This window comes from Macaca fascicularis, chromosome 13, assembly GCF_037993035.2.
Source record: "Macaca fascicularis isolate 582-1 chromosome 13, T2T-MFA8v1.1".
In the NCBI taxonomy this organism is placed as follows: Eukaryota; Metazoa; Chordata; class Mammalia; order Primates; family Cercopithecidae; genus Macaca; species Macaca fascicularis.
Window position 1 is genome coordinate 21,280,336 of NC_088387.1, and position 27,097 is coordinate 21,307,432.

The 27,097-nt window shown below is 40.3% G+C and overlaps 1 protein-coding gene across 6 annotated transcripts in view; it reads left to right on the top strand.

Annotated features, from left to right (window-relative positions):
- The window catches only part of LOC102116898 (immunoglobulin kappa variable 2-30), a 970,872-nt gene that overhangs the window by 124,495 nt on the left and 819,280 nt on the right, over positions 1 to 27,097 (top strand). Inside the window, exons 1-2 of one of the 6 annotated variants that reach the window (XM_065527523.1) lie at positions 10,733 to 10,837; positions 11,048 to 11,342. The exons of the other annotated variants lie outside the window; for them this stretch is intronic. Of the exons in view, the coding sequence (XP_065383595.1) occupies positions 10,789 to 10,837; positions 11,048 to 11,342 (344 nt within the window). The 5' untranslated portion in view covers positions 10,733 to 10,788. Of the gene's footprint in view, positions 1 to 10,732; positions 10,838 to 11,047; positions 11,343 to 27,097 lie in introns of those variants that run through there. 6 annotated transcript variants of the gene reach the window in all.

The following is a 27,097-nucleotide window of genomic DNA, read 5'->3' on the forward strand; positions in this document are numbered from 1 at the left end:
AGGACACTGCATGGACATGAGGGCTCCCGCTCAGCTCCTGGGGCTGCTGCTGCTCTGGCTCCCACGTAAGGAAGGAGAACACTAGGAGTTTACTTAGCCAGTGTGCTCAGTATACAGCCTGACCATTCAGGGAAATCATCTTATAAATAGTTGTGTGTATATTTGTTTTTATGTCCCAGGAGTCAGATGTGATTTCCAAATGATTCAGTCTCCATCCTCCCTGACTACATCTTTAGGAGACAGAGTCACCATCACTTGCTGGGCGAGTCAGGGCATTTGCAATTATTTAAGCTAGTATCACCAGAAACTAGGGAATCCTCCTCAGCTCCTGATCTATGCTGCACCCAGTTTGCAATCTGGGGTCCCATCACGGTTCAGTAGCAGTAGATCTGGGACACATTTTACTCTCACCATCAGCAGCCTCCAACCTGAAGATTTTATAACTTATTGCTGTCTACAGACTTACAGCAGCCATCCTAGAGTGTTACAATCATAAAATAAACCCCCCAGGAAGCAGAAATGTGAGTCATTGCTGCCTCAGGTGCTTCCACTGGGGCCTTCATCTGCTGAGAGTGTTTCTCAGGTTCAGCCAAGGTTTAAAGGTTTTCGTGGAATTGGCCAGAAGTCTCCTCTGCATTCTAACTCTTTTTCTTCATGCTCAGCCCCAGCAGCACAGACATGACACTATCTCTCCTGATTTAATAAGGGATAGCAATTACGATACCTGAAGAATCTGTGTTATCACATCCATCTGGGTCATAGATCAAAAGAGAAACCACTCTACAGATTGCAAGAAAGCACTGTTTTAATACAGGGAATTAGAGTTGAGTATACAAACCTGGGGGTATGGTAGTCAGAGAAGCTGATACTAGAAACAGGGAAATCTCTGGAGGTCTGCCAGAAGCCAGAGTTCATCAGCCCCTAAAGGCATGGGCTGTCTAACCATGTGGTCTTCTTTGTCTTGGAAGTCCAGATGCGAAGATGAAGATCAATTGATGCAGCACCTCACCAGGTGATTCTCCAATCTTCATCTCAGTGAACATGTTTGCCTACAGGTACCAAAGAATACTGAATCACCTTCTTCTTACCTTCAAATATGATGAGAGGGCTTCTCTTTGAGCAACTCTACAAGAAACCATAGAGGGTTAAATGGGTTTTAGAAAAGGTGCTTTTAGGAGCTGACAGTCAAGTAGGATAAGTATTTCCCAAAATCTCAGAATTTTCCAGGTATGGGGTGGCTTCAGAATACATTTGAATGTGCTTACACATATTATTAGAAAGTCTGGTATTATTGCAAGAAAATTTTATTAAGTCATAAAGGAAAAAATAAAATGACAAAATTGCTTAAAATACGTAACAATCATTTGACAAATGAAAAAAAAATTTTGACAAAACAAGCAAGAACACTTGTAGGTGCATGTAGCATACTTTTTCCTTAATATAAAAGCACTTCGCTACTTAAAATTTGTCTGGATTTGAGTGGCATTCTCAGCGTCACTATGAACACAGTACAAATGCAAAGTAGCAGATGTGCTTTACAGCTTATTGCATGATAATCTGCACTTCTACAAGTTAAGAGGTAATGTAGAGATGTTTTAAGAAGCCAAGTTTTAGAAGACATTTACTTCAGCTAAAGATTTCTTTTTCCCACAGTGAGACCATTTATGTTAAAACCACTTAAAAATACATGCTGCTTTATTTCTAATTAATGCAAAATTACATTTGAAATCATTTTTAATATTCTAAAAGTTGGAAAACAATTATTTTATCGATGAATCAAATACTTTGATAATTAAATGCAGTAAATGTTTTTAGAAACTTTAGGACTTAACGAAGTGAAAGAATAAATTAAATTGTGTTCATTGTTTTAGAGAACATTAGGCTACCATTTGCCTGGTCAGCTTTGTTTGAAAATTGTGTTCCTTTTTGCTGCATTCCATACAAATGTTGTGTCTTGGCTAGGCCCTTCCTTGATCCCAAATGAAACACAATCTAAAGGCTGAAGAACAACCCTGCTAAGCCCTTCCTTGATCCACCATATCATTGTTATCATGAACATCTATGAACAAGAAAATACCTGCTTACTTTTATTATGCACTGAGTTTTGAGCAGTGGATAAGTGCACATTTCCATAAGTGCACTTTTTCCATAAGTGAGGTGAATTTCACATTTTAATTCATATTGTTTAGTTTTACTTTCTTCTACCTGTCTTTATAAATGGATGACTCAATATTTATATTTATGCCATCAGATTTGATAACATACATCTATCTGTATGACTGGATGTGTGAATATTATATTGGTCAGCTTTCACCCAGGTGGTCAGGTCTGAAAATGCTGTTAGCTCAGCCTGAGTGTAGAATTTCTATCTTAGGTCACATAATTATATCCCTGTGTCTTTCTGTCTCATGAATTATCTAGATTCAGTGAAGGGTGTATGGTACAAGACTTGTAGGGACTAAATTAAGACGTGTGGTCCCATTTCTTTTTTTTCCTACCCTAAATAAGCCTACTTGTTTTTGTGGGTGCATGAGAAAATATGGTTGGAATGAAGAGTTATTGGAACTTTATCTCCTGAGTATGCCTTTCATTTGCTGCTTAGGGATATTTTCTGAGGGCCCTAAAGCTTCCTCAAAGAGCAACACTCAAGTAACCCCAGTGATGCAGGTGCAGGGATGACCACAACTGCACAGATGAGCAGCACCCAGGTTCGATACCATTTCCCTGAAGACAGGCAATCATGCTGTCCATGCAGGTGACAGGCAATGATGCTGTCCATGCAGGCAGGGAACAGCTCCTTGGGTGATCCTCTAATCTACACACCACTTGATTCTGTACAATGCTTACCAACCCAGAGTCAGGTTCTCTTCTCCTTAATAGATCTGAGAACCTCTGTTTACACCCTTGAATCTCATTTCATATATGGCTGCTCCTTTCCTTGAACCAGCTAAAATCTTTTGCTTTTTCATCTTTTCTCTAGGTATCAAGGAAGCAGTTTTATTAATGCTGCTCTAAGTTTCAATTGGATCTTCATTCAATCTGGAATTAGAGCCAACAATATTTATCTAACTGTCAAGACGTTATCTTGGCAGGCACTGCAATGAAATCCGTTGTGTTGGAGACAGAGCTTTAATGCTTATAGATTATGTGACATTAATAAATTTGCTTATGTGAAACTTTGGCATTAGTAGAATCTACCTAAAAGGTCTCTTTACAATTTATACAAAGTAAAGCATTTAGAATAGTATCTAATCATAATATATGCTGGTATTAATTTTGTTGTTACTATTATGATAACATTTAGCAGTGCAATAATCATTATTATTATCACTCAACTAATTTAGAAGAGAGTTAGGACAAACAATCTTAATTCTAATCCAAGGATGTTTCATCTATAGCCACATTAGTTTCTGAGTTGGGATTTTCACTGACTGGCTCACAATTCTTAAAATGCTAATGATTTGTTCTTGATCTATATTAACTTGCTCAGACCTTCAATCATGCCCACTCAGATGTGTCCAGTGCATTTCTTCTCAACATTCATTATCATAACTTTATCCTGTGAAAGGTTAGAATGTCATATTGCTGTCCTTCCTTACATAATCTTTATTCTGTCTTTTTAACCTTTTCTCATTTTTTCTACTACATCTTCCATAACTCAAAAACCAAATCTCAGGTTTTTCCCAGGATTGAAGTGCTTCTGTGCTAAAGATGTTGTTCATTCTCTTACTTTCTGGATTTCTACGGGGACAAATTGTTTCAAACTCAGGCCCTTCTGATACCTCAGAGGTATAGGGCATAAAAAAGAAAGCAAAAGCATATATATGAGTGTGATTTGGCAAATTGAAAAGTCACTTCACCTTTTTGTGATGTCATCTATTTTTTCTTGCAAGGGTTTTCAAGTTGTGTGTATATTTTTAAACGTGTATGACTTCTTCAAACACTTTTCTTCTCTAAGTCTTTTCCTTCAAAAGCCGCAGTCAGATTAACTGTATCCAGTAAAGTATGGTTGGCCTTTCTCTGATAACCTCTCTCTATAGACCCAAAAGTTTCCATTCTCTTCTAACATTTTTGTTTTATTACCATCCAAAGACAAAATTCTATTAAATTTTCAGATAATAAATTAGAAATTTGGAGAAGTACATATTTCTAGAAATAACTGTTATGCATATGTACCACATATTCTTTAACTGAAGAACCAGAACCTCGTATTTCCAGAAAGAGTGTCTGAACTGTGTACATACTAAAATGGTACAAATGGTATCTCAGTCTCCTCAGTAGAAGTAGCTTAGGGCAAGCTGTTCCTACTCATTTGATTCCTGCGGTATTCCAAGTGCTAGAAATTTATGTTTTCCCAAACAGTCGATTCAGTAACTGCTGTTCATTTGTTGATACCACTACATTTTAATAAATCTCATTCCTCTGTTTTGTTTTTTTTTCAGGCTATTAATATTTAAGTAGTAAATGGCTATCATCGTAACATTTGGCATTTAAAAGCCAACTCATTTATTTGTTCAATATTCTCTATTGTGCAGTAAGTGTGAAGAGGGTTAAAGCCTGAGTAACATAAGAAAAAAACAGTTTTAGACGGGAATAGATTATTTCTCAGAAAGTCAGCAAATAACCAAATACAAAGAGTGATAGAAGCAGCTAGCTTAGTTAGCTTTGTCCAAGACCTCCTTTCAGAAACCAGAATCTTTGGGACACAGCAAAAGCAGTGTTTAGAAGGAAGTTTATAGCACTAAATGCTCACAGGAGAAAGCAGGAAAGATCTAAAATTGACACTCTAACATCACAATTAAAAGAACTGGAGAAGCAAGAGCAAACGAATTCAAATGCTAGCAGAAGACAAGAACTAAGATCAGAGTAGAACTGAAGGAGATAGAGACACAAGAAACCCTTCAAAAAAATCAGTGAATCCAGGAGCTGTTTTTTTTTTTTTGAAAAGATCAACAAAATAGATAGACTGCTAGCCAGAATAATAAAGAAGAAAAGAAAGAAGAATGAAATAGACACAATAAAAAATGATAAAGGGGGTATCACCACTGATCCCACAGAAATACAAACTACCATCAGAGAATACTATAAACACCTGTACACAAATAAACTAGAGAATCTGGAAGAAATGGATAAATTCCTGGACAGATAAACCCTCCCAAGTCTAAATCAGGAAAAAGTTGAATCCCTGAGTAGACCAATAAAAGGTCTGAAATTGAGGAAGTAATTAATAGCCTACCAACCAAAAAATGTCCAGTGCCAGATGGATTCACAGCCCATTTCTACCAGAGGTACAAAGAGGAGCTGGTACCATTCCGTCTGAAACTATTCCACACAATAGAAAAAGAGGGAATCCTCCCTAAATCATTTTATGAGGCCAGCATCACCCTGTTACCAAAACCTGGCAGCGACACACACACAAAAAGGAAAATTTCAGGCCAATATTCCTGATGAACATTGATGCGAAAATCCTCAATAAAATGCTGGCAAACTGAATCCAGCAGCACATCAAAAAGCTTATTCACCACGATCAAGTTGGCTTTATCCCTGGGATGCAAGGTAGGTTTAACATACGCAATCAATAAATGTAATCCATCACAGAAACAGAACCAGTGTCAAAAACCATATGATTATCTCAATAGATGCAGAAAAGGTCTTTGATAAAATTCAACACCTCTTCACGTTAAAAACTCTCAATAAACTAGGTATTGATGGAACGTATCTCAAAATAAGAAGAGCTATTCATCGCAAACCCACAGCCAACATCATACTGAATGGGCAAAAGCTGGAAGCATTCTTGTCAAATACTGGCACAAGACAAGGATGCCGTCTCTCACTACTCCTATTCAACATAATATTGGAAGTTCTGGCAAGCTCAATCAGGCAAAAGAGCGAAATAAAAAGTATTCAAATAGGAAGAGAGGAAGTCAAAGTGTATCTATTTGCAGATGACATGATTGTATACTTAGAAAACCCCATCGTCTCAGCCCCAAATCTCCTTTAGTTGATAAGCAACTTCAGCAAAATCTCAGGATACAAAAATCAATGTGCAAAAATCACAAGCATTCCTATACACCAATAATATATAAACAGAGAGCCAAATCATGTGTGACTCCCATTCACAATTGCTACAAAGAGAATTAAAAACCTAGTAATACAACTTACAAGGGATGTGAAGGATCTCTTCAAGGAGAACTACAAACCACTACTCAAGGAAATAAGAGAGGACTCAAACAAATGGAAAAACATTCCTTGCTCATGGATAGGAAGAATCAATATTGTAAAAATAGCCATACTGCACAAAGTAATTTATAGATTCAAAGTTATCCCCAACAAGCTACCATTGACCTTCTTCACAAAATTAGAAAAAACTACTTTAAATTTCATATGGAACTAAAAAAGAGCCTGCATAACCAAGACAATCCTAGACAAAAAGAACAAAGCTGGAGGCATCACGCTTCCTGGCTTCAAACTATATTACAAGGCTACAGTAACCAAAACAGCATGGTACTGGTACCAAAACAGATATATAGACCAATGGAACAGAACAGAGGCCTCAGAACGATGCTGGAGAATGCTTTTACACTGTTGGTGGGAGTCTAAGTTAGTCCAACCATTGTGGAAGACAGTGTGGCAAGTGCTTAAGGATCTAGGACCAGAAATACCATTTGACCCAGCAGTTCCATTATTGGGTATATAGCCAAAGGATCATAGATCATTCTACTATAAAGACGCATGCACATGTATGTTTATTGCGGCACTGTTCACAATAGCAATGACTTGGAACCGACTGAAATGTCTATCAGTGAGAGACTGGATAAAGAAAATGTGGCACATATACACCATGGAATACTATGCAACCATAAAAAAGGATGAGTTCATGTCCTTTGCAGGGACATGGATGAAGCTGGAAACCATCATTCTCAACAAACTAACACAGGAACGCAGAACCAAACACTGCATGTTCTCACTCATAAGTGGGAGTTGATTAGTGAGAACACATGGACACAGGGAGGAGAACATTACACTTTGGGGCCTGTTTGGGGGTGGGGGGCTAGAGGAAGAATAGCATTAGGAGAAGCACCTAATGTAGATGACAAGTTGATGTGTGCAGCAAACCATCATGGTACGTGTATACCTATGTAACAAACCTGCACGTTCTGCACATGTATCCCAGAACTTAAAGTATAATAAAAATTTTTTTTTAAAAAAGGGTTTCATTGTTCATATTCATTGATCACCATTAATAGAATATGTTGGCATTTTGTAATTCCTGCTGTGCACTGAGGATGCATCCCATTGGTTTTTTGTTTGTTTGTTTGTTTTTGCTAAAAATAAAAGATATGAATCTAATCAGTAGAAGATTTCAAACAAATGCAAGTTAAGGGATTCTCCAAAATAACTTGCTGGCACACTTCAAAAGTTTCAAAATCATGAAAGACAAAACTAAAAAACTGTCACAATTTGGGAAATATTAAGGACACAATAACTAAATGCAATATAGGATTTTGGATTTTTTTCTGGAGCATAAAGAAGGAGATTACTGGAAAAATCAGTGAAATACAAAGGGGATTTCAAATTACTTAGCTGATAGCCTTGCATTTATGTTAATTTTCTGGTATCAATACTTATTCTATAGTTATGCTTGATGTTGACATTATAGAAGAAGAGTGGAAGAGTACATGAGAACAATCTTACTATATTATGCAAATTTTAAGTCTAAAAACATTTCAATATTATTAAAATATATAAATAAAAATAAAACAAAACAAAAGAACATGGATTCTTATTAAACAATTTCACAAGATTCATCATGTTTTCATATTTGTGTTTCAATCATCTGTTAAAGACAATCCTGGCTCCCATAATGTAGAGAATTTTCACTTACTTGGTCAGTTCTAGAATATGCATAAGGTATTTTACAGATTTGTAGTGCATTCCCTGAAAATGTGAAATCTAGTGATTAGAGTTACATACATTTTTTTTTTTAGCTTTTCTTTTTCTTTTTCTTTTTTTTTTTTTTTTTTTTTTTTGACAGAGTCTCACTCTGTTGCCCAGGCTGGAGTGCAGTGGCGCCATCTCGGCTCACTGCAGCCTCTGCCTCTCAGGTTCAGGCAATTTTCCTGAACCTGAGGCTACAGGTGTGCATCACCAAGCCTGGCTAATTTTTTGTATTTTTAGTAGAGATGGGGTTTCACCATCTTGGCCAGGCTGGTCTCAAACTCATGAGCTCAGGTGATCCACCCATCTCCGCCTCCCAGCGTGCTGGGATTACATTCACAAGCCACCGAGCCCCGCCAAGACTTAATAATAATAATCTTGTTAAGTGCACGATTTCTCTTTAAACTGTGGGTATAGAGTTCAAAGTCTTTACTTCAGAATCACTTATGTTTTAACATATATCTACGTCCTTTCAGTGTTGCTATCATATTCATTAAAATTCATTTTAGAAGGCATCTCTCTTTATGGTGTCACAAAGAGTTTGTTAAATTCTCTCAGCAAAAGTATATGAGAAAGACAAATTAAGTATAAAGCTAAAAAATATCAAATCGATTTCAGCGCTCTGAAAATTGGCAAAGTATAAAACATTTAATAATGTATATTATTCAAAACAAATGAAAGAAAATGTTTTGAGTAAGGAAAGAAATTATATCTGCAGCCTTTTGCCTGGGATTGCTCCTTTCCACTTCCACTCAGTCAGCTTGAATTGCAAATTTAGGGTTTTAATGAGGATGTCAGCAGAAACTAGCAGCTTGCTGTCAAAGAGAGTGGACTAGAGTTGGGGTGGAGAGTCAAGCAAGATCCTTCAGTGTTTCCAGCTATACGTGATGAATTCTGCAGGAAATGAACAGAGCAAGCTAGTTCAAGCTGAGGGCTCTAGCTGGGGCAAGTGGTACACCAGCTGAAAGTTACTAGTGGATTCCTGAAAGTGATGGAATGATAGAATTGCTAAAATAATGTCTGCACACATTTCTGGTGACTTAAAGGCTGCCGGTATGAATAACAGGGATCAAAGGTGGTGCAGTGAAAAGTAAAACAGAGGGAGATAAGAACTGGCTACATTTTGTATGCACTTTTCAGAACATGCACAGATAAATATGTTTGTGAGTTTCACACATTTGGGCAAAATGTTTGCCCAGCTCATTGCTATAATCTTCTTTTCCAGGACCTGGGCCAGCCAGCTATTCAGAAATCCATATGTATACTTGACTCTAGACACTTCTCTATCTACACTAATTTGATGAACATGTGCTCTGCTCAGATATAGGATAACTCAAGGTAATATTTGACAGCCATCCATGACCGTTGCTATAGTGTGAACACAGTCCACATGTATTTGGACAAATATATGATGCCAACCCATTCAAGAGGAAGCCCAGCTTGTTCTCATTGCGGCTTTGATTTTCTTTGTTTTTGTTTGTTTTCTTTTTCTTTTTTGTATTCTCTCTCTGCATTAGCTGTTCAGGAAAACCCATGATATCATAGAGACAGCTGATGCAGAGGTGTTAAAGTGAGAGAGAAAAATGATACAAGGAACTGGAACATCTGTCTATGGAAATGAAGCATGCCTTCTGAATTTACTTGAACCCAGTTACTAAACTACCATCTGCATCCTAAGCTGAGCTTCACCTGACCTTAAAATTGGTGAGAGTGACATTCTCAATTTATCAGGGCAGCTTAGTCACTTAATTATTTAGTCAAACAGTCAATTACTCAAGGACATGCCTACAAGGACCCTGTGATATTTTGAGAGCTGCATTTTGAGCAGTGAGTTGTTTGTTTGTTTATTTTGGGGGGCATTTCAGGATCTTGCTCAAGAACTGTAGAGATTTTTTTTCTGTGACTCTTTTTTGGAGCTTGCATGGAGGTTTACAGAGTTTCCTCATCTAATATAGATTATCTAGCACCAGGCATTGTGCTGGATCACATGGCTGAAGTGACAGAGGCATTTGGATTAAAACTCAAACTTACTGCAGAATCTTTTCTTTCTCAGAGTTTATTCATGAAAGACAGCCTTCTAAGTTAGCTGATAAATGGGATGGTGTAGTAAACCCAAGTGCGAAATGCATTGTCAACACTCTAGGATGACCAAACCAGCACTGTGCTTCATTGCTAGTGGTTGGAAGTACAAGGTGCAATTATTTTTCCTTACTTTGAAGGGGATGAGCCAGCACGACTCATACCCCTTTTATAAACCCTTGACATTTTCACTAATGTGACAAGCCCTTGACGTTTTGGGGGATGCATCTCCCCCCCGTAGAGCACATGTGTTTTCACAAGAAATTCAGAGCTCTTACAATGTCCAGCTCATCACGTCTAATTACTATGATGTCATCAATATAGTGTTGTATGGAGTGATGCTTTGTGGAACGTTCACAAAGCTTTTCCAGCCTACATTGCGACAGAGAGCAGGAGAGTTAACATAGCCCTGGGCCGAGACCGAGGATGTGAGCTGCTGTTCACCCCAGATAACTGCAGACCCTCCCACAGATGGCAGCGGAGTCTGCCTTCACTCTAGAGCTAGGCCCTGGATCTGGTCAAGCCCTGCCAGAGCCTCAGCGCAGCTCATCCGCAGGCGCCAGCAGAGGGCGCTTCACACACTCAAGGAAGGGGTCGGGCGGACGCTCTCCTGGCAATAGTGATTTCTGTTTATTTAAACCAATAGGACATCCCCGTAATTTGCATATATCGTTCCTCTTACACGTGAAAAGGCCCTGCCTCTCGGTATCTTAAAAGAGGCTCTTTCTCTGGGATGTGGCATGAGCAAAACTGACAAGTCAAGGCAGGAAGATGTTGTCTCCATCACAACTCATTGGGTTTCTGCTGCTCTGGGTTCCAGGTGAGAATATTTCCACAAAGCTAGGTGGAGATATTATTTCAATCTGTAATGTCTTTCATTGGGGGCCCTGCAATAGGTGATTTTTCGCTTGATTTTAAAATCCTAATTTAAAAAATGTAATGCATATTCTTTCTTCATGTCTAGCAAGATTAGAGGTGATTTTCATACACACATATTTATGTTGTTCTAATGTTTGCTGTGTAATTTCAGCCTCCAAGGGTGAAATTGTGCTGACTCAGTCTCCAGCCTTTCGGTCTGTGACTCTAAAGGAGAAAGTCACCATCACCTGCCAGGCCAGTCAGAGCATTGGTAGTAGCTTACACTGGTACCAGCAGAAACCGGATCAGTCTCCAAAGCTCCTCATCAAGTATGCTTCCCAGTCCATCTCAGGGGTCCCCTCAAGGTTCAGTGGCAGTGGATCTGGGACAGATTTCACCCTCACTATCAATAGCCTGGAAGCTGAAGATGCTGCGACGTATTACTGTCAGCAGAGTAGTAGTTTCCCTCACACTGTGTTACAACCCAGAACAAAAACTAGCTCAGCCTGGTTGAACAGAGAAACTGGGTGATACCCTAGAATACTTCTGATCGTTGCAGGTGCTTCAGGGGCAATGAGTTAACCAATACAATGAAGTCTGGTTCACCCAGCAGAGAGGAAACTAGAGTCACTGCTGCGTACTTTCATCTTTTTAAAAACAAATTGTTTTATTTGATTTATTTCAATAGTTTTTTGGGGTATAAGTGGTTTTTAGTTACATGGATAAGTTCTTTGGTGGTGATGTCTGAGATTTTGGTGCACCTGTTACCCGAGCAGTGTATACTATACCCAATATGTTGTCTTCTAGCCTTCACTTCCCCTTTTATCCTTCCTCCCCTGTCCCCAAAGTCCATTATATCATTCTTATGCCTTTGCATCCTCATAGCTTAGCTCCCACTTATAAATGAGAACATGTGTTATCTGGTTTTCCATTCCTGAGTTACTTCACTTAAAATAATAGCCTCCAGCTTCATCCATGTTGCTGCAAAGGTCATTATTTTGTTCTGTTTTATGGCTGAGTAGTATTTCGTGGTGTATATACACCACATTTTCTTTGTCCACTTGTTGCTTGATTGACACATGTTGGTTCCATATTTTTGCAATGGAGAAATGTGCTGGAATAAACATGCATGTGCATGTTTCTTTTTCATATAATGACTTTTTTTTGTTTGGGTAGATAAGAAAAAATAAGTACTGGAATTGCTGGACCGAATGCTATTTCTTTCAGTTCTTGAATGAATCTCCATATAGTTTTTCATAGTAGCTGTACTAGTTTACATTCCTACCAGCTGTGTAAAAGTGTTTCCTTTTCACCACATCCATGCCAATATCTATTATTTTTTGACATTTTCATTATGGCCATTCTTGCATGAGTAAGATGGTATTTCAAGGCTATAGTTACCAAAACAGCATGGTACCAGTATAAAAATAGGCACATAGATCAATGGAACAGAACAGAGAACACAGAAATAAACCCAAATACTTACAGCCAAGTGATCTTCAACAAAGCATACAATAACATACAGTGGAGAAAGGACACCCTATTCAATAATTGGTACTGGAAAAACTGGCAAAGCCACAGGTAGAAGAATAAAACCGGATATTCATATCTCCCCTTATACAAAAATCAGCTCAAGATGAATCAAAGGCTTAAATTTAAGATCTGAAACCATAAAAATTCTAGAAGATAACATTGGAGAAACTCCTCTAGACATTGACTTAGTGAAAGAATTCATGACTAAGGCCCCAAAAGGAAATGCAACAAAAACAAAAAATAAATAAATGGAACCTAACTAAACTAAAAAGCTTCTACACGAAGAAATAATCAGCAAACAGACAACGCACAGAGTGGGAGAAAATATTCACAAACTGTTCATCTGACCAAGGACTAACCAGAATCTATGAGAAACTCCAACAACTCAGTAAGAAAAAGACAAATAATCCCACCAAAAAGTGGGCAAAGAATATGAATAGACAATTCTCAAAAGAAGTTATACAAACAGCCAACAAATACATAGAAAAATGCTCCACATCACTAATTATCAGGAAAATGCAAATTAAAAACACAGTGACATACTTTCATCTTTACCCATATTTACTTTCAAACTACATGGACAGTTGTTGAAGGTCACCTCTCCCTTTTCTTTCCATAAACTATCTTTTACAAGTCGGTACAAACTTTGGATTTCTCTTCAGGGCTACAGTTTCTCATTTACAGCAAAAGCGTTTTAAAGGGTAAAGATTAGGAAATAAGCAGGTGATGGTCTAGAGCTATAGTGACAGAAGATCCCGTGGATTGAGGTTTCAGTTATTGTGGGTTCACAGGTGTGACAAATTCTATTTCCAAAGCAGCCCCCTGAAGCATGATGTTTATTAAGTCAGATTAACATTAAGGTTCACTCTCACCAGTGCAGCATTCAACTGAGAATTCGGAAAATGCTGAATATTTGCGTTTTGATTTCTGAAAACTGGTCCATGGAAAACATAACTATAGACATTTCTCTAGGGCTTTTGAAAAGGAGACTTTTCCGAAAAGAACATTTACCTGGAATCAAAAACCAGAAGGATACAGAGCCCTTTGTTGCCAGTCTTGGGAGCAGAATAAGATTCCAGGCCCAAGGAAGTTGAAATAAAGTTGCTGTAATAAGAGCAACTTGACCAAAAGTTGAGTGTACCATGGTATTAATGAGTAAGAGAAAGTAGTTTGGGAGTTCAGATGAGGCGGAAAAACTCAGTGGACATTTTATTTTATATCTTGCCCTGACATATGAAATACAGGGCAGTAACCCTCCACCCTTAGAGTAAATATTCTTTTCTGTGTATCAGAAGTATTGCATATGTCCTCTTTCATCCACCTCCAAAATCCAAACCGCAGTTTGAATTTTCTTTTTTTAAAAAAATGTTTCACCATTCTTGATTATAGGACCAGTATCCTGCTCCTAGATTTTTTTAATACCAAGAGCAACTCGGTTTATTTGTTTTACTTTGTTTCCTGTGCACATAAGTCACTCATTTAAAAATAATTTTTGACATACAGTGTAATCATTGAGAAAACAGACATACCAGATTTGGTGATATTTTGTGAGTGACTTTCACCATATTTTGTCACAAAAAGTTATATCGATTTTCAATAATTTTTTATCACATATATTTTATACCAAAGAGCAATGATACAAGACATTTTATTTCTATATTATGGTATCAGGCAGACAGTCAGCAATAGCAATTCTTTCTTAGGGTAGTTTCAAGTTGCAGACCCTCATGTAGTGAAACTCAAATTGTGTGCCATGATTGGTTAAACCCAAATGGCAAGAAAAGGTGAGGAAAAGGTAACATTTTGTAAGATGCTTTTGTTTGAATGTCTGTGAGCTGTTTGTATGCGTTTAGAAACATGCTGTTTCCAATCCGTATTCCACTCATCCTATGAATATTCCCAAAGCTTCCCCATCAGTACTTCCTTCTGGTATCAAAGCCAATGGAAACGGGATTTACTCATAGTCATATCTAGTCCTGATATTGGATGCTTGCCTGAGATCACTCATCAGACCCTCCCTCACCTTCCAGGGGCAGACATCCTGACCCTCTCCCTCAAACCCCTCCCACTGTGAGGGCCTCTCTTCCTCCTACTGCACATCTTACATGCAAACCAAGTCTATCTAATTTCAAGATGATGCTTGTTACTCCTATAAATGTCCAGTGGATCTTTTTCAACTATAAAAGTAGTTAATTGTCTTTAGCTGAGGGGAAGCCATGATATTTTCTTCAATAAAAAAGAAACATATTTTTGCATTTAATGGATGTTAAACATAATATCAGAGTTTTCAGGAACAATTAAAAGCCATCATGTGAGGGTTAGGAGCATGTGAGTAAATAAGACCATTTTTGATCCCAAGTACTGATATTCAGCAGGGAAATGAGCCATTCAGAGAACAATAGTACACAATGAAAGGGAAAAGAATCATTTCAGTAGCTGATAAATTGTATAAAATTCAGGCAGTGGCATGTGGCATCTGGAGGTTGAGGCCATTTATTTGTGCTGACCAGGGAAGGTCTCGGGGTCATACTGAAGATGCATCTGAGTGGTGAGGAGGCAGCCAAGTGTCCATAGGAACAGCAAAGACCATGGGATCATCACGGGAAGGGGAGGGATTGGGAGATTTCAGATAAACCATTGCGCATTGAAAAAGGCAACCAGTACTATAATAATAAGATGCCTTCTGTGATTTTATTCCTTTCAGGAGAAAATTTATACGAATACCTTTCATCAAACACCTTGACCTGGGTCACACCCATAACATGGAATGTTCCCTGGCTCAGAAGCTGGAAGTTCAGTTTTGCATCCTTGTAAGTCTGCAGGTTCCACAAAGCCCCTCCCTGTCACTCGAGCCTTATCAGTGGGTTGGTTGCTGCCTCTAGGATGGGATCCTCAGAGGCAGAGGAAGCACTGGACGTGGGGCTCTGGCCCTTGGGTCCTGGCTGCAGCTACGGGAGCTCCATGTGACAGGGTTCTTATGTCCTGTGCTGAGATACAGATCATTGCTCAGCAAGCCCAGTGTTCACCTCCCACTTGATCAGCCAACACAAGTCTCTGTGAGGCTGGTAGAGTGAGACATTATTAACACTGGGGAAGATTTGTGTTTTGTTTCTGCCTCAGATTCCCGTGGCAACACTGTGGGCCCCAGTCTCCAGCTTCTAAGAGAGAGAGAGTTTCTATCACCAGCCTAGAAGCAGAGAAATCCAGGGAAGTTTCCTGAGATCCACCCATGTGCTCTGTCTACGTTGGCCATGGTCCACCCCAGCTTAGCACAGTGGTCCTGGGGCAGACGCTTGCTTAACTTTTAGCAGCTTGGTTACGCTGATGACATTGCTGATTATTATTGTCTAAAACTGTATCCTCTCACATGGTAAACACTAGCAGTGCCCAGCCACAAATAATGTGAATTAGAATTAATTAAAAATTAAAAGCATGTTTTCTCAGTTACACTAGCTACATTTCAAGTGTTCAATAGCCACATATGACTAATGGCTACCCTGCTGTACAACATAAATATAGACATTTTTATTGTCTTAGAAAATTATTTTGCTTAGCACTGCCCTAAATGTTGACCAGTGTTCCCTCACTGTGTTATAGCTCAGAGCGTAAATCTCACCAGCTGTTAGTCTGGAAAACTGGGAGTCCTCAAAAGCTCTCCAGCTGGCGCAACCACTGTGGTCCTCAGATCAGATCTGGAAGAGATTCCAGAATAACGTGAATGAGCCTGGGCTGACAGATCCAGAAAAGAGACCCTTGGATTTGCACCCCAGCTCCTGCCATTGTGCCCGGCAGGGTCTGTCACAGCCCTTCCTCTCTCTTCCAAAACTACCTTTTCAGCATTTCACATGGATTTCAGAACCTAATTGCTAATCGTTTGGGGAGCAACATCTTTTCTGGATATCCTTTGTCCTCAACTTTGGGACTGGTTTATCCACGAGAGGTATCGTTCTGTGTTCTTTATAGGATCTGGCCTACTGATGGATGTAACAGGATCTGCTTCATCAATGCCCATGAAAAGACTCACAGTCAAGATTGACTGGGACTCAGCATCTAAAATCCTATAAGATGCTAAGTCACAAACCAGCCATTAGATGGCAGACAAACACCACAGTAAACACCAGAACTAAGCCTGGTCTTAGAAATATTAGGAAAACCAACAGGGATATTTTAGGGCTAAAATGAGGTCTCATGTATGATCTAGGTTACATGGGAGGGGCTGCCACTGCACTGAGCTGTGGAAAACTCCCCCTGTGCTCTGTGCTCTGAGATTGGAAGCCCAGCCTTGTCCTCCCCACCGCCTTGGCTGAATCCCCAAACACCACCTGATATGGACTGAATCCAGTCAGAGGGGAGGCTGCCAACAGTCCCTGGAGTGGTTTCTTCCTGTTACCAAACAGCCACTGGGCCACGTGTGCTGCTCTGTCTCACGAAGTCCACCAGGGGAGGACCTGCCCACCCTGAGCTCTGGGGACAAAAGTCCCTCCAGTTGGGGCCTAGACCCACTGCCCATCTCCCCAGCCCCTGCGGCTCTGTGATACCCCAGACCCCCTCAGGAAAGTCAGTGTCCTTAGCAATGGGTGGGGAGGTACCACTCAGCCCAGGATGGATGTAGGTTTGGTCCTCAGCTTCCTGACCCTCAGGCTCTGTAGTGAGGAAGGGGTCAGGGGGCGGTGCAACTATTGCTGGTTTTAAATGTTTGTGCTCAATTTATCAAAGTTTAAAAAACATATCTTACACCAACAATTAAAGTTATATCTATTAACATATAAATGTGCATATTATGCTTATTCCTAATATAGATGCATAGTATATCCAAATATATAAATATAACTTATATCTAAAATATTGTGTGTATATGTAATATGTTATATTACAAATATATACTTATGCATGTAATTTTATGTTTGTTTATTTAGCATCTGCTCATTTTCTTTCTAACCAGAACAGAGCCTGGCTGAGTAAAGACTCTAGGGACATTTGCTGTTCCTCCCTCTTTGGCTCCAGCAGGGTCCCAGCCACTCAGAACCAGTGAGGATAGAGCTGAGAGCAGCCGGCTCCAGGAGCCCAGCCCCAGCCCTAAGGGTCATGCCTCTGAGACTTTCACACTGGCAGTGGACTCTATGCTCAATGCAGCGCCCATGGGAGTGTGAGCAGTTTCCTTCCCTGAAACCCCGTCAGGCAGCTCTGTGGGCAGTACCTTTGGTTCTTCCCAGGTCCTCAGCCCCATGACTCAGGAGAGCAGCTACTTCCTCCACAGCCCAGGGCCAGAGCCCGGCAATCTCAAGCAGTGCAAGCCTCACCGTAGTCCTGGGTTGAGGACCCTATTCCAAATCCCTTCTCATTTATTCCCATAACTGAAAGCCTGTCCTGATCCTAAATGCACAGGCCACATTTACATAGTTCTTAAAGCTAAAGATGTCTTATGACAAATCAGAAATTTGATTTCATTTTCATCCTCATCCTGGCTTCTTCCAACTGTATCAGATCAAGGTGTTCATACGTTCTCCTCCCCATACAACTTAACTCAGAAGCAAAGTGAAATTTGAAATGTGACAAAGCTCTTGGCAGCTATGCAGCAGTCATCCCCTTCTTCCTTTGGTGCATAGGGAACCAACTGTGTCCTGCCGTACATGGTGAGGGTGATAAGTTTCTCCCAGTCCAGGATAGGAGCAGGGATTAAGGGCACATGTGATCAGCTCCAAAATGATAATGTCAGGGGAGTGGACAGGAATCATGGGAAAATGGTTCTACCTCAGAAAAGGAGAGAAATTGAAGAGCTTTGCTTTGCATTGCTTCCTGTAACAGTTAAGAGAGGATATGATGCTTAGAGCTGCTGCGATCCTCTTGAGACCATAGGGCATTTACAACAACAGTGAAAAGCCAGTGATGATACAGGTGCAAAGCAAAAATGGAGTAAGAATCTGAGGCCTTTCAGCTGTCACCAAGCTGTTGCACCAACCTTAAGTGCACCAACCTTCAGACTTCTTGTCATTGCTTAAACCACTGTTATTATTTCTTTGACTTGTTTCTAAAATTATTCCAACTTATCTATAAAAAACACTTAAGAGAAAGATCCTGGCTAGGCCACAGATCTGTGCTTCAGAAGAAGAAACATATTATCATAAGTGTGTGTGCTTGTACGAGTCTGAGGCATGAAGGGCAGGAAACATGGTAAGTGACGTTCTCCCCTGGCACCTTCGTCCTGCTATGCCCATGGTGAGAGAAACCCAAACAATGTCAAAGAGTTCATCAGTTCTGCTCTTTTGTTATCTCCATTTCTCCTTTTATATCCTAAACATGAAACACCCCTTTGTTCTCCTTAATTCTCCCTCTTCCAAGGTCATGAATTGTTGCCAAGAAAGAGACAGGAACTGTTTGAAAAGCTAAAACCTGGTGACACTGTGCATCTCCTCAACACCAACATGGTTCTGCAAGTCTCCTCCCTTCTCAGTGGTTTTCTTATGGGGAGTTGCTGGCTGCCTCAGCCAGGTCTCTGTCAGAGGTTGCATTTGCAGGGTTTACTTAGCAAAACTTCCAGGCAGTTAGTGCCGGATTCCCAGGAGAGTAGCAGGATGGTGGGTCTGGATTCCCAGCATGCAGGAGGTCAGAGTGAGACCTGAGGGAAAGCTGTGGGTGTGAGAAGAAAGGGCTTAGAACTCAGACCTGTAGCCATGGCCTCTGGAACCCAATAGCGTACACTAAACAGATGGAGCTCAGGGGAAATCTGGTTTAAAGGTGCTACAGCCATCTGTCTTCTTGTTTATGTTTCTAGTGCTACACAGGAATGGATTGGTGGAAGTTTTTATTGTGGAAATAATGCAAATGAAACCCCATTGCCTATAGTGAGTCACATGTTAGTTGCAGAATAATTGTTAGAGAATTTGATTTGAAAATGACATGTGGTTAATAATATATTTCACAGCCTCTTTATTCTGAGATACTAAAGGGTACATTTAAAGGAAACTGGTATACAAAATGTGCATATAATTTGTGTGTGTGTGTGTTTATGGGCACACATACACAAACCCTTTAGGGTGCATCACTTGGTTAAATTCTCACAATACCCCATGACTTCCAAAGTTCTCCATTTCACATATGACAGAACCAGTTATGGGAACTCATGACTGGTTTGCCCAAAGTCACATGGTCAGCAAATGCCCAAAGTCACATGGTCAGACTTGGGATTGAAACCCTGGTCTGTCTGACTTCAGTATGTTCCTTCTACATGGCGACTTTCATCCCATAGTTCAGCCCAAAGCCTATAAATAGGAAGAAGGCACCATAAAAACAGTATGGAATCCACAGCTTCCTGCTGCCTCTGTCACATGCCAGGCTGGCCCTAATCTTAAACTAGCCCCTTCTATGGTTTTCTCTTCAAAAGATAACCCTCTCAAAGTCGTTAAAAATTGTAAATGACTTTGCTTTATACTTTGGAACAGAAACACATCTTGCTTTCCCCGACCCTGTTCACATCTCCTCTTTCCCTTCCAATCTCTCTAAGTCCTTCCTTCTCAGGTTCCAATCTCTCTAAGTCCTTCCTTCTCAGGTTGTGTTCTAACTTGCCTGCCTAACACGAAAACAAACACACAAACAAACAAACAAACCCTCCTCTTTCTATCAGGTGCTATGGGACCTGATCCCTTAACTCTCCAACACACATTGGAAAAGAGCTAATCAAAGGGTTTACTCTAGACATTTTCTACCTAAGAAGAATCCTGGTGCAAGTTCTCATAGAAAATGGTCTGCATCTCTTGTCAAAATTGGCACCAGATTATAACAAGATGGAATGTTTGGGAGAACAGAGGATACCACACACTCCGAGAGGTAAAAGACATTTTTTCCCCTTGCATTAGTTTCCAATTGCTACTGTTTAAATTGCCAAATGTTTCTGTCTTCTAGCAAATTTATTATCTTATGGTTATGGAGATGAGAAGTCTAACTGAGCTAATATCAAGAGAACATAGGGCTCTATTCCTTCTAGAGGTTCTAGGAGGGAGAATCTGATTCTTTCCTTTGTAATCTTCAAGATGCCTCAACATTCCTGGCTCCTTGACCCCTTCCTCCATCACTCCAGCATCCCTCTCCATTGTCCCAGCTCCTGTCTGACTGCAACCCTCCTCCCTCCCTACTGTGAGGATCTTTGTGATTATATTGCTCCCATCTGGATGATCTAGGAGGTTCTCCCAAACTCAAAATCCTTAATCCTTAAGTAAGATGCATCCTCTAAGTTTTGGGATTTTTTATTTTATTTTATTTTATTTATTTATTTTTGCTATGTAAGTTAGAATTCATAGGTTCTAGATACTAGGATACGGATGGGATGCAGACAATCTTCATTTCACCCACAATTAATATCTTCCCCACAATTGTCCTTCTCTAAAGTAGAATTAAAAATCACAAGGCATATTTATGAAGCAAGAGAGCTAGAAAAAATCTTAGATTCAGGGCCCTCAAATCTATGGGTTTTAAATGCTGGAGGACACTTATTCCACTGCCTCTAATGTGGATGTCACAATGCGTAACTAGTTTTAGAGGCTCCTTTAATTCACTAACCCAGAAAAAATTCATTGCATAAAGACAATCTAAAATAGATGGATGAAGGGAAATTAATTGCTTCCTGACCCTTCCTGTATTAGGGTTCTCTAGAGGGAAAGGACTAATAGGATAGATGTATAAATGAAAGGGAGTTTATTAAGGAATATTGATGCACACAGTCACAAGGTGAAGTCCCGCAATAGGCTGTCTGCAAGCTGAGGAGGAAGGAAACAAGTTTGAGTCTCAAAACCTCAAAAGTAGGGAAGCCGACAGTGCAGCCTTTAGTTTGTGACTGAAGGCTGACAAGCCCCTGGAAGACCACCAGTGTAAGTCCAAGAGTCCAAAAGCTGAAGAACTTGGAGTCTGATGTTTGAGGGCAGGAAGCGTCCAGCATGGTACAATGATGAAGGTCAGAAGACTTAGCCATTCTAGTCCTTCCGCATTCCTCTGCCTGCTTTTCTGCTTTTATCCTAGCTGCACTGGCAGCTGATTAGATGGTGCCCACCCAGTTTGAGGGTGGTCTGCCTCTCCCAGTCCACTGACTCAAATGTTAATCTTCTTTGGCAACACCTTCACAGACACACCCAGGAACAATACTTTGCCTCTTTCAATCCAATCAACTTGACACTCAATATGAACCATCACAATTACTATACATGATAAAAACAGAAATGATATTAATTCAGACCAGAGATATACCCCTGCCAACATTAAGGATTTGTCCACTATCTCAGTGAGGTTGACCAGTGACAAGGATTCTGCACAGGCAATAAGTTTACACTGGGAGGGAGGCAGGAAAGTGAGGCAGGGAATCGTAGATGGATGGTAAAAGGTACCTCAACAAGTCCCCTAAATCTTAGGATGACTGAAGCTCGACCCCAAGTGGAAACAGGGAGGAAATGCCTCTGTATTATTCCACCTGAGAAGGGAGGGGGCTGGGGTATGTGCCTCCTCTCGCCATGAATGTGATTGTGAGTTGTCTGTCTTAGTGAGTTTTGTGCTGCTGTAACAGAACACCTGTGGCTAGATAATTTACAAAAAAACGAAATGTATCTTCTCAAAGTGGAAGATGGGATGTTTAAGATTAGGGTACCAGCAGGGGTCCAGTTTGTTTGCTTTTAAGATGATGCCTTGAACACTGAGCTTTCTGGAGAGAAGAAAGACCATGTTCTGGCACAGCAGAAGAGCAGAGAAGAGAGAGAGCCCACTCCCATAAGCCCTGTTTATAGTGACATTAATCCATTCATGTGGGCAGAGCCTCATGACCTAAATGATTTCCATTAGGACCCACCTCCCAATACTGTTACACTAGAGATTAAGTTTACAACAGAAGGATTAAGGGGGGAAACATCCAACCACAACACTTCCCTAAGGGATACTCATTCCAGGCCCTCTGGCCAGCCATACATGCAGGCAGCACTGCCTGCCTCAGCTTCAGAAAGAGCACAGGACACATTGATGGCCACTGGAAGTCAGCAGAGGTACAGCGAAGGGCAAAGGCCCTGGGTACAGACAGGGTACAGACATGTTGAAAAACATGTGTTTGAACTTTACAGATCCACTTATACTCAGATTTTCTTCCACCTCTGCCACCTGTGAAACAGCAAGACCAACCTCTCCTATTCTTCCTTCTCTTCAACCTACTCAATGTGAAGATGAGGAGGAAAAATCTTTATGACAATCCATTTCCACTAAATGAATGGTAAATATATTTTCTCATCCTTGTGGTTTTTCTTAATAACATTTTTTCCTTTGCATACTTTATTGTAAAAATACAGTAGATAGTACATATAACATACTAGGATCAGAAACAGGATCAGAGGCAGGCTGCAAGTGCAGGAATCCAGGAAACACAATTTCAAATATGCTGCATTAGTATGATAATTACCTCAAACCGAAGGCATTTGGAAAACAGCAAATGCACAAAGGGGCTTTTCCTAAATATCACTTATCTGCCTAAAGGCAGATTATCCAGGAGAAAACCAATTGTCCTAGAAACTCTCCCTGGAAATGTGTATCTACCACAGAAGACACAACACGAGCTAAACCATAAGAGACTGGAAGTTGATAGTTTAGCCGGACAAGCTATGATTTATTCTTTTGAGGACCTACTTGTTTTCTCTTTGGTCACTTACTCTCTCTATGTCGCCTACATTCCCCACTTTCCTCTCGCCTGTGGAGAATGCATAAGCATCTAGACTTTACTGGGTTATTGTGATAATCACTCTCCTGTGTGTTAAATACATTTTGTATATCTTTTCTCCTATTAATCCGTCCTTTGTCAATTCATTTTCAGCAAATATTTAGAGGGCAAAATAAACTTTCTTTTCATTCCTCTATATATGCAAATTCTCCTGAAATTCAGGCTCCTTAAAAGATGACAAAATGTTTGTGCACTGGCTACATGACCATGATCTGGCCACCCTGAATCAGGCATCACTAATGCTCCCCAGAGTCTCCAGGCTGCCCCCACTGATGCTGATGTAGTTGAGCCCAGTTCTCCTGCTGCTGATCCAGGTTGGAATGTCCTGGACCAAGTTAGAGAAGTGAGATATAATGAGTGAAATTCAGTGTCCAGTTTTATCTCGATCCATGTGATTTTTCCATGTACATCAGCATTTGCTTGATAACACATGGAGCCTCTCTCTCCTAAAGATACCAACAAGGGGCTGGCATCTTGGTCTGGATGATGTCCCATCTCATTACTGAACAGTAAAGGAGGAAATGGGTATTGATGGTGCATAGCAGGGACATACACCCATCAGCAGCCATTCGCACATAGGAGAGATGGTTAATTGAACTGGTCTTTCTCTAGGGCCTCCCCCTTACCTATCTCCAGAGAGGCAGGCTCCAGAGGACCTGTGCCTGAGCCTCCAGGAACATGCTGGTGAGGAGTGCAGCTCAGAGCATTATCCAGTGGATGTGTTCTTTGTTTTCCTACTTTGGAGACATTATCATTGCAGCCTAGATTGATCCAGAGTTTCAAGTTTATCCTAATCCACACATGTATAGTTAAATAAAGGAACAGTGCATCTGGCATCACTAGTCAGCCCTCCTTGCTGATGAACTGTGGAAATAATACCCAATGGCAGAAAAGAGAGTAGAATGGAAGGCGGGAGGTCCCAAAACCAAAAATAAGATGCAGCCCATTTAGTCTCTGAGTATTAAAGAGACCTGTAGCTCTGACAATGGTGGACCTGGGAGTGACCCACGCATTGAGGAAACATCTCCTCTTTGTGTATCTGCAGTAAGTTGCTTGATCTTACACTGGTAAGAACGATGGCTTAAAGTCACTGTAAAATACTTTCAAATATATTTAGCATAATATTAATAAAATTTATCTTTGATTTTTATTTTAAAAAGGAACAATTTTACACACACAGAAATGTTGTAAGTGCAGCAGATAGTACCCTCCCTCCTCTTACTGGGACTGTTTAAAAGTATACTGAAGACCTGATAATCCCGCCTTGGAAGACTTTACTGTGTGTTCCTTATAAACAAGCGTATTCTCCTGAACAATCTCTATACAAAAACGTAATACACTTCTCCATCTAGCCCTCAGGAACACGGCCTCTGAAGGTGAATCTGGGCTGCCCTGGCCTGACCTGGGACCCTGGGGACAGTGCCCTGTGCTGAGTTACTGAGATGAGCCAACCCTCCAGCAGTGCCCAGCCTGCCCACCCCCTGCTGATTTGCATGTTCCCAGAACACAGTCCCCTGCCATGAAGACTTCTTAATAGGCTGGTCACACTCTGTGCAGGAGTCAGTCCCATCAGGACACAACATGGACATGAGAGCCCCCGCTCAGCTCCTGGGGCTCCTGCTGCTCTGGCTTCCAGGTAAGGAAGAAGAACGCTAAGAATTTACTCAACCAGTGTGCTCAGTACCTGGCAATTCAAGGAAGTTCTCTTCCAACATGATTAATTGTGTGGATATTTGTTTTTATGTTTCTGATCTCAGGTGCCAGATGTGACATTCAGATGACCCAGTCACCATCCTTTCTGTCTGCATTTTTAGGAGACAGCGTCACCATCACTTTCCAGACAAGTCAGATCATTGGCCTGGGGTTAGCCTGCATCAGCAGAAACCAGCGAAAGCTCCTGAGCTCCTAATCCATGCTGCACCCAGTTTGCAATCTGGGGTCCCATCACGGTTCAGTGGCAGTGGATCTGGAAGAGATTTCACTCTCACCATCAGCAGCCTACAGCCTGAAGATGTTATAACTTATTATTTTCAGCAGGAGAGCAGTTTCCCTCCCACAGTGTTACAAATCAAAAGAATAACTCCTTAGAAAAGCAGATATGTGAGGCTGGGCTGCCCCTGCTGCTCCTCCTGCTCCTCCTGGCACCTGCCTCTGCTGACAGCATTTTTCAGACTCAGCCACACTTTGATGGTATTGGTAGAGTGGATGATGAAGCCTCCTCTGCACCCTAACTCTTATATTCTCTTTATCCCAGAGGCCAAATATGTTAATACCCCTCCTGATTTAAATGAAGGACAGAGATTATTACAAAAACCTGTAGAGTCTGGTTTATGGCTTCAGGTGGGACTCATACAGCAAAGGAGAAGCCACGAAATCCTAAGAAGGAATTCTCTTAATACAGTGAATTATGGTCTAAACTAGTGTTGAAGAGAAAATAAAATGTAGAGATGAATCTCTAAATGTAATGTTTTATTTGGGAAAAAGAACTACAATAAGGGCCACATAGGAAGACCGGGTGTTCTTCGGTATCTACGAGGAACAAAGAGATTAGAGGTTTTACAGAATCGGAAAACATTTTACCTGTCACTCTTTAAGAAAGTTCCATGGCATGAGTAAGGGTTTGGGGAGCTGGGCATCTTCCACTGGTAAGCAATGGTAGCGGGCAAAATTAGTCCTAGAGTTGTAGCAAGTTATCTCAGAGGCTATAGATAAAACTGGCTTCAGGTCACAACAGGCAGTTTCAGCAGTCAAACTTGCAGAGAATTACATTCTGCGAGCAGTGTTTGTACATTGAGTGCTTTTCCCTGCTGGTTTCTTGATGCAGTTTTAGTTAGGCATGACAATAATGACCCAATTCCTATGATGAACTTTCACACTCTAACCTTTCCAAGCTTGGAATATAGTAGTCAGGGAAGCTGATACTAGAATCAGAGAATTCTCTGCTGTTCCCTCAGGAACCAGAGTGCAACTGCCCCTGAAGGTATGGGCTGTTGAACCATGTGGTCCTCAGGCCTATCTGGGAAACCCAGGGCTGAGGACACTGATGCTCTCAATTGCCTGTAGCACCTCTCCAGTCCACAACTCTGCCCATCTGTGTGTCTCAGGTGCCAATTAATAATATGGAGTCTTCATTTTTTGACTTCCAAATTGCATGGGAGGATCCCTTATTGGGAATCTCTAGGAAACAAAAAAAATAGGGTATATTTCCCTCAGGTAAAGATTTTTTTCCCCAGTAAGACCATTTAGAAAATGTGTATTTAAAACCACATGTTGAAAACACATCCAGCTTTATTTTCTAATTAATGCAAATTTACATTTGAAAACATTTGTAAGGTTGAAAAACACAATTATTTGTTCATGTAATGACCAAATACTTTTTACAACTAAATACAGTAAACATTTTTTAAAACTTACTAAATTAAAACAATAAATTAAAAGTGGTGTGAACTTTCATTAGAAATTGTTGGACTTAATTCACCTGTGCAGTTTGGTTGGGGAGGTTGTTCATTCCTGCAACCTGCAATGAGAATCTTTTGCCCTCAGTAGTCACTGCCCTTCAGCCTTGGCCTCAGATAAATACAGTGAATAGACTGTAGACAAGCTTAGTGCCTGCAGCAGAACCGTACAGCTGAGCTCTGCCTTGATCAACCAGATGATTGTGAACATGAGCATCCATGAACATGACAATGAATATTTAGTGTAATAAGCCACTGACTTTTGAGTCATTAGTTATCAATCATTAATGTGTAAATGCTGACTGATATGGCATAAAAGTAATTTTTCTTAAATTGATGGCAAAAATATGAATATTTAGTAATTAATTTTTAAAGTTACTGAAAGGAAACTAAAGAAGAGATTAAACAATATTTTAATGAATACAGTAAAATTTACCTCATTTATGGAAAAATGTATATATTTATTTTAAACACACACATAGGTACATATATATTT